General features: G+C 33.4%; 1 protein-coding gene across 2 annotated transcripts; it reads left to right on the top strand.

Annotated features, from left to right (window-relative positions):
• The first annotated feature begins 6,290 nt into the window (after positions 1-6,290).
• Positions 6,291-11,297, top strand: LOC110816399 (ubiquitin thioesterase otubain-like protein). 2 transcript variants are annotated; one of them, XM_022044563.2, is made up of 10 exons: positions 6,291-6,410; positions 6,919-7,130; positions 7,685-7,750; positions 7,844-7,927; positions 8,049-8,171; positions 9,546-9,598; positions 9,815-9,864; positions 9,939-10,039; positions 10,450-10,715; positions 11,067-11,297. In XM_022044563.2, the coding sequence occupies exons 2-9, from the start codon at positions 6,966-6,968 to the stop codon at positions 10,696-10,698; spliced, it is 891 nt and encodes a 296-aa protein (XP_021900255.1). In that variant the 5' UTR covers positions 6,291-6,410; positions 6,919-6,965; the 3' UTR covers positions 10,699-10,715; positions 11,067-11,297. The 2 variants fall into 2 exon arrangements, with proteins under 2 accessions (XP_021900255.1, XP_021900257.1); XM_022044565.2 differs by lacking the exon at positions 9,815-9,864 and having other exon boundaries at positions 9,955-10,039.
• The last annotated feature ends 603 nt before the right edge of the window (positions 11,298-11,900 follow it).

Here is an 11,900-nt window from a genome sequence, read left to right as displayed (position 1 = left end):
GTGAATTTGCCCTAAAATATCAACATTCATGTTTGCTAAAAACTTATGAACAACCTTGGGATATACTTTATGCGGTTAGCCAAAGAAAAAAAGAATCTCACTCTTGTTGCTTAAGTAATTTGACCAAGCGAAACTTAGGTAGTTTAAAATGTGATAGTTTTATTTAGTCTATATAATGAGATAGATAAGCAAAAGATTTATTTATGTACCTACCCTTAATAATTGAGGATTCAAAATCTATATTATTAATGTGCTAGGATGCATGCTCATTAAAGGTTCTATGTGACCCTACATCAAGTAATTATGAGTGAAAGAACTTGACAAGGATAAAGGGCTGACATGACTTTGAGGTAATAGAGGGTAGAAAAGGTTCAGATTGGATTTGGGTGGTTTTGTATGTTCTTTTCAACGATGAAGAAGGGGGTTTTGGGCTTGGAATAGGCAGAAGTGAAGGAAAAATGGAGAGAGGGAAAGTACTTATGCGAACATTTTTTGAGATTACTTCTTTTTCTAAACACTTTCCTTTTATTGGCCTTGATAGCATGGTAACCAAGATGGATGATAAATTAAGCATCTTAGATATTTTTCTTTATTTTTTCATTTTGCTTTCTTTCTTGAAAGTATTTATACTAGCAGCTTATTAAAGTCTCAAACAGATAACATGTTAATATTTTATCAACATTTTGTTACTTTAAATGAACATTCAAAATTATTATCGTTTCAAACTCAGTATAACATTTCTCACTCATGGTGAAATTCATATTTAGATGTCTTGATATCTTTTTCATATTGCGATATAGGCAGTAGATATGGTTCCCTCAAAAATACCTAAGTTAAGAAAAATTATTATAAGTTCACCATCTTACAACATTTGCAGAATTTTCATAATGTAGTATGCTCTTATACTATTATATGTTTATATAAATAAAAAGCTCAAGTTTCTGATATACTTGGGACATTGAGCTTTTCACACCTAATTTATCGATAAGTAGACATGCATATCTCAAATGCTATATTAAAAGAGTGAACATAATGAATTTGTGTTTATAATTAAAACATTTAAACAACACAATTTTCTTGAACAAAATGAATAATGTTAGTGATTTTGATGAATGACATAAACTTATTTTCGTGTTAATAATGCCAATTGAGTTTTCAAACTGGCAAGCACAGTGCAATTCAAGAAAATAGAATATATGGTAAAAGATCACAAAAATATCAACAAGAAAACAAACATATTAAAGATCAAATGCATATCACCTACAAGATCTATTCATCCTCTAAATAAATTGGGTAATTCATGGTTAACGACTTATGAAATTTTTTTTAAGTTTTAAATAATGAAAATCCATTTGAAAAAATTATTTTTCTAAATTAATTTTTAGAGAGAAAATTTGGTCTTAGATTTGTTCTATCTATGTTATAAAATAAAAATACTTTGTGAAAAGAAATTTTAAAAAATAAAATTTCAAATAAACTACGTTTAGTGTGTTCGAAATAAGATAAGAATCACTTATCAGAACATATATAATATTGCATTAAATGGCTAATGTGTCATAAAAGGTGATTCAATATAATACTTCTCAGAACACACAAGAATGATACTTTAACCTTAAGTGTAATTCAATGTGTTCTATTTTATATAATTTAAAAAATTATGTAGTCCTGAAGTCAAATTATATTTATTAATGTGAATTATGTCTAGTATTATAAAATCATATCATGACTTTTATTTTAGACAATTTTTATTAAAATTGGGTTGACAGAAGATATGATTTTTATAAATTAAGTCAATGATTATGTACCTTTAAAGTATACTACTTTTTAATGGTAAGTGTGATATGCAAGATAACGCCATATAATAAATTATAGATTATCAAATAATATGATTTTAGCTCTTTTAAGTGCTAAATTTGATTTTCAAAAAGTTTCAAATGATTATCTTGAACTTTTATTGTAACACCCTAAATTAATTTTTTTTGTAATTTAGGGTTTAATTATAAATGTAAATTCTTAATTTTTTAATTTTTTAATTTTAATTTAGAGTAAAAATAAAGTAAAATTGATAGAAGATTAAATTAAAAATAATTTTGGGAAAAAATGGTGAAAATTTAGATTCTGAAGGTATTCTTGAAAGAAAAATCGAAAAACATGGGTCAAAATTTAATTTTGAGAAGTTTCGTCACGTCAAACGCTCGGTCAGCAGGCCCGACGAATCAAGACGCACCGCGTGACAGCGGACACTGACGCAGTGCCACGCGGAAGGCCATGCAGACGATCCGTGTGCCCGCGATCGAATGATCCAGGTCCGTTCCTGCGCGCACGAATGGCTCAGATGTGTTCCCTCTCCAAGCACGATCAGACGATCCAGAGTGGATCGCGATGGACGACCCAAATTAGATTACGATGAATAGTCCAAATTCACTCCCTATTTAATCGCGATCGGACTGTTCAGATCAAACGTGATAGACGGTCCAGATCAAAGCAAATGGATATAACTAACCTTCATCCACACCAAACCCTAACCTTAACTACCAGACCCTCTCGTCGGAGTTGAAGACCCGGCCGCCAGAAAGACACCGCTGCCACCCGCCGCCGCACCAGAGCTTTTTTCGACTGCCAAAAAAGGTAAAAATTTCTCCTTTTACTCAAAATTTAATTTTAAGCACACCCATAGTCAAATCAAAGCAAAAAGACCGGCCAATTGGCCGAAAAATACTAGCGGCATCGCCGCAGAAAATTTCACAAAACACCTCCGATGAGGTCTTTTCTGATTCCTGTTTTGTGTAATTTTTCTACCGTTGTGATCACTGTGTCATTCTCTACAGGTTGACCGGAGAAAAACACCCAACCGCAATGTGAGCCGGAGGAGCCGCCGCACCAGAGAGCCCTACTGCTAGTGAGTTTTGATTTTTTATTTTTTTTCAGTCAACCGAGACCCTTTAACATGTTTTCTCGCAGGGATCGATGCAGAATCGGCTAAAAACAGCCAACTCGAGGCGGACCGCCATTGTGGAACGGCAGCGCCGTTGCTAGAGCACAGCGGAGCCGCCATGTCGGAATTCTAAAATTGGCCAAGTGTGCCCCAGGACTAATTTTGGGTTTGTTTGGGACATTTGTAGGTACTATTAGCGCATTTTAATTTTTGAAAAAAAATTCAGAAAATTTGGGAATCGCCCGTAGGCGCAGTTGAACAATTTAGCTTTACGGACATCAAATTGAGTAAGGATCCATCACTCTATTCCCTATCATAAAATTGAAGTGTAAATAAATAATAATATGATATTTTGTGTGAATTTAGAAAATGTGTATAATTAATTACGGATTGCTAATGGAGGCAGAATTGAAAATTTTCTACTATTGCTTTGTTGATTGTTTTACACTTTAAATGCATGATAGTACCTTATTAATTGATTTATAGCTTTGAATGCATGTATGGTTCATTCTATGTGTCTACTGCTAAATCAAAAAAAATGAAGGTTAAACGGTAAAAAATTGTGTGATGAAATAAATAGATGAAACGACAGCCTTACTGGATATCCTGAGAGATGGTGGACGGACCGGGTATATAGGGAACCCTACTATAAACGTTGTCTCATATCGGACGGGGTATGGAGACTTGACAATTTGGCGCTCATACCGGATTGGGTATGGGGACGGCCCGCTTCACCCTCATACTAGACGGGGTATTGAAGTTTGATAAATTGGCACTCATACTGGACGGGATATGGAGACGGCCCGTAATTGAGAATGTTAAATGAAAGGGTTCACGTGTGGCGGAGACATCCCTATGAATCCCCATGGATACCAGTAGGCTGGTAAAAAGAGTGACAATTATTGTTTGATTTATTGATGATGGATATAGAATTATAATATGTGTTATGTTACTGATTATATATGAAATCATGATCTGAATAATAATATTGCCTGTATAGGTTGTGTTTATAAATTCCACTACGGTGAGTGGACGATAAATAGTTTTATGATTGATAAATGAATTTGTTAAATTTAGTACTCCATTAGTGTTTTTTTTATTTTCTACCAACCTTTATTTCTGTGTCGGTGATATAGTGTGATATCCTTACTAGGCTAGTCTAGCTCATCCCTTATTTAACCATTTCAGATCAAGAAGACCAGATTCCAAAGTCCAATCCGCAGAAGGATTACGAGTAAACACTAGATTTCTTTATTTTGCCGTTTATTTTCTTATTCTTGTGTTTCTTTCAAATGAGTGAATTCCGTAACACTGTTTAGTATTTTAAATTATTTGTGTAAAAAATGTAAATCCTCAATATTTATTACACTTCCGCACTTTAATTATATTTTATTTTCTTTGGATATTTCCAGGGTCGTTATATTTATAAATTTAAATAATTCATTTCTATAAAATTTACATTGTGAGATAGAAGAGAAAAATTGATTGCAAGACTTAAAAAGAAAAGTTTTATTCCCTTAATCCACCTTGAGTCATAATGTGCTTATTATTTATAAATATACTTTTTAAAAGAGAAAATCTGAAAATGTTTTATCTATATTTTTTTGCTCAAACTTTTGAGAATTGTCATTTTTGAGAGAACACGAGTAAAATGTGATATTAACACTTTGATAAATAAGCAAGTAAGGTTCGAGGGAAATAGAGTGAAATATGAGTTTAACATTATTGTAAGTAGTGTCTGAGGAAATACGAGTCAAATATGAGAGTAATACCTTGATAAACAAGAAGGTAGTATTCAAGGAATACAAGTGAGTGGGTGAGCTGCACACTGTGAGCAACTAAGACATATATAATACTTTGAAGAAAGTAGTGAAATCTTAAGTGGTATACGTAATAAAGAGGATGTAGGCACAAGCAGTGTGGTCGAACCTCTACAAAAAGAATCTACACTCTTTTCCCTTTCCTCTTTACTTTGTGTTGTTACTCGTCATCACTTGATATTGCATATTCACTCATTTCTATATTATATTGTGATTCATTTACAACATATTGTATAAACCAATTGACAAAGATTCTCATATAAGAAAATACTTTCATCTTAAGTGAAATAGCTATGAAAAATATTTTAAAAAAAATACTTCTAGAGGTCTTAAAATTTTATAGACCCAATTTATCACTCTTTTACATTGTCCTAGACCTTGGTCTAACAATCAGTATAGGAGCTAACCTACTAGTAACTTAATTATTTAGAGCAAAAGTCACTTATGGCAACCTAATTAAATGAAGGCCAATCTTTCAACAAACCATCATTGTTCAATGGTAGTCATTATAAAAATATTTGTATAAGCTTCCAATTACAATCTTTAAAAAATCATAGTAGATGGACATGTTCCTACTAGAAGCCTAGGAGATCAAATTGTAGAGAAATGAGAAGATGAGTGGGATAAAAATGATAAGATACTAGTATAATTAAATGTTAAGATAATAAACCTTTTATATTATGCCCTTGATGTGAATGAGTATAGTAGAATATCAACATGTGAGTCACCTAAAAGAGATTTCGGACAAATTAGAAGTGACACATGAAGAAACAAACTAAGTTACAAAATCTAATATATATATATATATATATATATTAATGTATAACTACGAGCTGTTCAAAATGCTTGACATTAACTCTATCAAGAACATATTTGCTAGATTCATTGATATCATTAATGATTTGAAATTTTTTAGAAAAACATCTGCTAATGATGAATTAGTGAGAAAGATTATTATGTGTTCACTAAGATCATGAGATGCCAAAGTGATTGTCATTGCAAAAAAAAGGAACCTTAACAAGTTGAGCTTTAATGAACAATGACTAAAATAGTTTTAGTTTGGTTCAATTAACAACAAACTAAAATAATGTTAATTTATTTAAATTTTTTCAATTCTATTTTTAAACTGAAAGCAGAAGTAATTTATCTACTAGCTTAATCCAATAATATTTTATATTTTGTAGTATTTACATATTTTTTATTAAAATCTTGGTTTAATGTGTCTAAATTATACATTAATCTACATACTTTATAATATTTATACATTTTTTACATATTTTATATATCTTATGAAACTTATCCCTTATTCCACAAAATTTAAAAATACCAAAAGAGTTAGGATTTTAATTTAACCAAATTTTTTTGATGAAAATAAAAAAATCGAACCTTTGTAATTTATAAAACTGAAACTCAACCTAAAACTGAAATCTAACTGAATTAACCAAACTAAAATATTTCGATTAAAAAAATATGCTGAGCTGGCAGGCATACGTGGATACGGGGGTAAAACCGTAAAAAAGTGAAAACCACGAGGAGCCTACGCTCGTGATTTTATATCGTTTTGCCTCATTATGAAATTTTTTAAAAGAGATCGCAAAGCCTGTTGAGAGTTTAATCAAAGAATCGGAGCGAGGAATTCCATCTTCACCTTTCAGGTTCTGCAACCCTAAAATCAACCTCTCAAATCTTACTTGTTCGTGTTGATTTTCCATTCTATTTTTCTGTTATTTTCAATTTTGATAATTTCGTTGAAGCATATATTTTAATCCTTGTTCTGTTTCTGGTTTGTACGTCTTCTTGAATTTTGGCCTCTGCTCTTGTTTTCTTCAATTGAACAGGATTTTTTTTCTTTTGGATTTAAATGCAATAAAATGCTAGGATTTCGCTGCGAACCGTCTACTTGGATAGTCAACTTTCAGTGTATTGGTATTGTTCATCGGTCTTAGGTTTTGATGGCATTTTTTCCCCAAGAAAATGAACTTATGATTCTTGTCCATTTAAATTTCTAAGTGCCATTTTATAAAGAGGAGTCTTCCGCGAAAGCTCACCAGTCTTGAGCTTTAATTTTGCATTTTGGCAACATCAGCCTACTTCATGGACTCTTTTGGAACCCAGATCCTTGATACTTGTCTAAGGAAGGTCTAATTCGCGTTCTAATTTCAGAAGATATCCAAGAATCGAGCAAAAATTGGTGTTTTCATTGAGAGAAAATGCAGAATCGAGAAGTGCCTGTAGCTGATGATGAAGTTGAGTCTGCTGCATCCGTTTTAGCATCTGAATTCGGCTGGTCAAGTTTTGTGGATGATGATATAATGCAGCAGCAATCTGCAATCCGGAAAGAGGAGGCTGAGAAAATACCATTTGTTGGTGATAAGGCAAGAGTCTTTTACGACTCTTTGCTGTTTATTATTTGGTTACATTGCAGTTGAACTATGTTAAAGTTGTGAAATTCTTTCTTTCTTTTCTCTTTCTTTATTGCAATCCGGGAAGAACAGTTACAAAAAATTCCATATGTTGGTGGTCTGTGAGGTTCATTTACTCGGCTACATGGTCTTTTTTCTTTCTTTTTGATTTTCCTACATCATTTATAATCTTTGGATCATATCCCTAAGAACTTTAGTCTTCAATAGGTTTAACTCTCAATTGTATGTTTGGGAATCTTTCTCCTTGAATCTTTAATTCATTTGTCCTGATATTCTCCTTAAGTCAAACTTCTCCAATTTCACATTCAGTACATTTATCATTTCCTTGTCTTCTTTGGAGAATAAGTACATTCATCTTTTTAATAATTTCTTCAAGTGTACATATCCTCTATGCATTAATTCCTTTTCAGGTAGTTAGTATGTGGCCTTGTGCTACGTTAACTTTCGTTTTTAATTTCTGAATGTGTATTTACAAGACCAAAAACCTTGTCCTGATGGAACTGCAGGAACCTCTGTCAAGTTTAGCTGCTGAGTATCAATCTGGAAGCCCTATCTTGCTGGAGAAAATAAAGGTTTCCATTTTCTAATGTGAAAAAACATGCTGTTCATTTCTGTCATTCTTTCTCCTGATTGTGGCCTTTGTTTTATTTCTGTCCATTATGTAGGTGCTTTCTGGACAATATTCTGCCATTAGACGGACACGGGGGGATGGGAACTGCTTCTTTCGAAGCTTTATGTTTTCTTACCTTGTATGCCATCTCATACATACATTTCATCAGCTCCTGTATAGTTTATATGTCTGGCTTTGACCTGTCAACTTCTACTTCTGTCAGAGTATGCACACTTTGCTAACTATTGATTGTCCAATAGGAACATATTTTGGAATCGCAAGACCGAGAAGAAGTTGATCGTATCAAAGTCAATATAGAGGAATGCCGAAAAACACTTCAGAGTTTGGGTTATGCAGATTTTACCTTTGAGGACTTTTTTTCGGTAAATAGACTACCTTCACTTATCCTTTTGAATGGTTTTTGTGAGTAATCTGTTTGTAAATAGATAATGGATCGCCTTCATGTATGCTCCCTCAAGAGTGGAGAGTGTCAAGATTGTCCACGCATAGTGCATGTGTTCTATCTTACATGATTGTTTATCCCTTTGTGCATATATGTTGAACATTTTTTTTTTAAATGAAAGTGTAGTATAGTATTGATATTAAACATAGATATCAAAGAGGTACTGCCTGTATTCAAAATAATTTCATGTCAATCAAATGGTCAATAATGTTTCTAAAATCACTTAAACCATTTATGTCATGACCCAAAATCATAGAACCAAAAGTATGAACTCATCTATCTGTAATGCTGACAAAATCTTTCTCAATCCCCTCAAACGTTCTTGCATTTCTTTTCTTCCACACCACTCAGAAAATGAAAATAGGAATTAAAAGTAAATGCCTTTTCTTTTTACACACCCCTGCTCCAGGCCACAACTCATTTCTCACGGTTCCGGCCATGGCCCTATTCATCCCCAAAGGGCGATACACCATAGACCAAATGCTGTACACCACCGGGTACCAAAGTAAAATGTGATTGGTATTGTAATGTAGCTGGGGAATCCGCCGTTTCGGCTACCACAATAGTGTAGTCCATCGCCCCCCTTTCCTGTAAAGTAGTCACTACCTGAGCCACAGAAGATGCTTTTTGACCAATAGCTACATAAAATGTGATTACAAGATTCCTCATCAGCTTTACACAAATAGCATTTGTTAACCATAATGTTACCCTTCCTCCTCGGCATGCCAATAGTCAAAATGCATTCTCTAGAGGTTTCCAAAGCAAAAAAAGCCATTCTAGGGGGAGCTTTGGACTTACATATCTGTTTAAAAGGTACGGCAGTAAACTCTCTTCCACCCCTATTGGAGTGCGTATATGTTGAACATACTGCCTTTGATTTTTGTTTTCCAAGGAAAAAATGGATTTAGCAGTACTTTCAGCATTTGGTTGATTGGAATTGGTTAAGCAAGGTTTTAGAATGTATATTTATTGTTGATTTTGAAGGTTCTGTCAGTCATGCAAATATAATAGACTTTTTGTTTGTTGATTTATGTCAAAAATTCATAACTTAATTAACTCTCTAGTTTAAATAGGAAGCAAAGAAAATTCTCTTGTTTATTTCTTTTATTAGTATTTCTCCAAAGAAATTCTTTTAAGATTATTGTATGGAGGAGTTTTTTTTATCTAAAAAGATTGTATTCAGGATTTTATTTAGATTGTGAAAACTTTCTTCATGACTTCTATATTATATTTTCTTAATGTTTTTCCTCTCTTCAACTCATGCTCCATAATCCTATATGTGGAAAATTTTCAGTTATTTCTTGAACAGCTGGATAGCGTTCTTCAAGGAAGCGGGACTTCAATAAAGTATTTTCACTTATCCCTTCTCCTGTTGTTTCTTTTTCAACTTTAAGTAGAATCATTGTAGTTAGTTATCTTTGACTTCTGTTCTGTTTGTCACTGTGTGCTTGCATTAAAATTAAGAGTTATCTATGTAATGCTACAAAATTGTTTCCTTTTGGGGCTTGGTCAATTAACAGTATTTCCTCCTTTGCCCCCTACTGCTGCTTCCTTTTGTCACAGTCATAATGAGCTTGTAACTAGAAGTAGAGATCAGTCTGTATCTGACTATGGTGAGTGATTTTGACATTCTACAGATATCACTGTGTTTTCATGCAGCTCTGTCTTGACAAATTTGGTTTCTTAGTTGTAATGTTTTTCAGATTTGTTACCTCTGGTGAAATACGAAAGCGCTCGGAGTTTTTTGAACCCTTTATATTAGGATTAACAAATGCAACAGTTGAGCAGGTTTGTTTGTGAATCCTCTTTGATTTAATCTATTTGTTGTTAGATTCTTATCCTGAGTAGAACTCATGTATTGGGAATTTTAATTATGTTCCAAAATTCAACCATAGTGGATGCCTCTGTGGAGCAGTATTTAACTGTCTTTTCAGAGAGTAGAGATGCTACTATAAATCTTCACTCTTTTCTCTCTTTGAAGAATTTCACTTCATTTTCATTATTAGCCTTGGTCTGAAGTTCTGTATTCTTAATTGTGTTTCTTATATTATTGGCACTCCCTTGATTGTATGAAATTCCCTTCATCTATGCCAATTGTTCTCAAGGAGGCTTGATTTTGAGTTCTACTATTACATAATTTTAAGAACTTAATTTTTAAATCGAGCAATCATTTCATATTTGAATTTTTTCTTGGATAGTTTTGCAAGTCATCGGTGGAACCAATGGGAGAAGAGAGTGATCATGTGCACATTACTGCCCTGTCAGATGCATTGGGAGTTCCTATCCGGGTTGTGTACCTTGACCGCAGTTCATGTGATACTGGTGGGGTCAGTGTAAATCATCATGATTTCCTTCCTGTCGCTGCAGACAATAATGCTAAAACTACCAGTCCTTTTATTACCCTGCTATATCGCCCGGGTCACTATGACATTCTGTACTCAAAGTGAGGCTTTCAACTGTAATGGTAAGGTTGCTTCATGCCCTTCATGAACTATTGTCCCAGCTTATAATTGTTCACTCAACAGTTTGCATTATGTCCAGGATAGAGCTTCATTCTTATGTCACAAGCATGTATAAAGGTCTTCATAGGGTCTTTGTGGTCATATGATTCTCCTGATATCCTTCACTTTTTAAAGGTGATGGCAACATCATCTACACTGATGTGATGATACTTCGTGATCTTTGTTGAGCTAGTGAAAAATATTTTCTCCATTAATAATTACATATGCCGATGGATGTTTGTTTCTTTAGCAATTAACTGTAATTTTCTTCCCAATGATTTTATTCGCTGAATTACGTCTGATCATGCCTGCAGGAATTGAGAATTTTCCTACTGGTAAATCCCTGTTGGCAGAAAGACTGATTTCTGAAGGAGAGAAGGCCTTAGCTTGTCGGTTGCACAGTAACATCTGGTTCTAAACTGATAAAAAAATGTTTCTGAACTGAATGAGAACACATACAAAGGCACCCAAGAACTTGGGGTTACAAGCCAATGCATGTGCATTTACATTGTGAAAGAAAGAAAAGCTGTTGATTTCACGATGCATGCTAGATTGCAACTTTGAATTTCTTGATGAGTTTTAAGTTTTGTAGGGAATTAACCTAGTTTTAAAGCAAATACCCCAACCCAAAAGAGGGTGAATATAACCTAGCCTAACCTGAAAGAGGATGAATACATACGAGTATGTGTACGCACGTGTCAAGTTATCATTTTAAGCAATCATTCTATTTTGATCGGATACCATATTAGGGTCTGCTGCCACTTCTCATCATCCTTGAAGTGTTAGGAGAGGAAAAAAATCTTTAAAACTATTAAAATTTTCTGGCCGACATCTGAATTTAGTCAATTCATATCATGCTGCTCTTGCTGATAGACTGTTCTTTGTCACATGACTTGTCAGATATCACTTGCTTTTCGGTTTGCATCATGGGGTGCTTCTGTTCTTTTTGACTATTAGTTTGGATCTTGGTTGCTCTGCAACTGGTTTTGACTGATTCTATTCTAATTCGTTTCTTATACACCAGTTATTTTATTAATGTATTCATAACTTACATGTTTGGTGCATTGTTGTAGCATACTCATGTCCTTTAATACAAGGATTTTAGGTTTTGGCTTGTTAATGAGGAATTATAAAAATATCTAATTTAA

This window comes from Carica papaya, chromosome 2, assembly GCF_054855325.1.
Source record: "Carica papaya isolate Zhongbai chromosome 2, ASM5485532v1, whole genome shotgun sequence".
Classification (NCBI taxonomy): Eukaryota; Viridiplantae; Streptophyta; class Magnoliopsida; order Brassicales; family Caricaceae; genus Carica; species Carica papaya.
This window is presented reverse-complemented; position numbering and strand designations above follow the sequence as displayed.

Bases quoted from the DNA above. Each gene is read 5' to 3' on its own strand.
- LOC110816399 (XM_022044563.2), top strand. From the start codon at position 6,966: ATGCAGAATCGAGAAGTGCCTGTAGCTGATGATGAAGTTGAGTCTGCT. The intron at 7,751-7,843 runs GTTTCCATTTTC...TCCATTATGTAG, and splicing joins TCTTGCTGGAGAAAATAAAG to GTGCTTTCTGGACAATATTC. The intron at 8,172-9,545 runs GTAAATAGACTA...GAAAATTTTCAG, and splicing joins CCTTTGAGGACTTTTTTTCG to TTATTTCTTGAACAGCTGGA.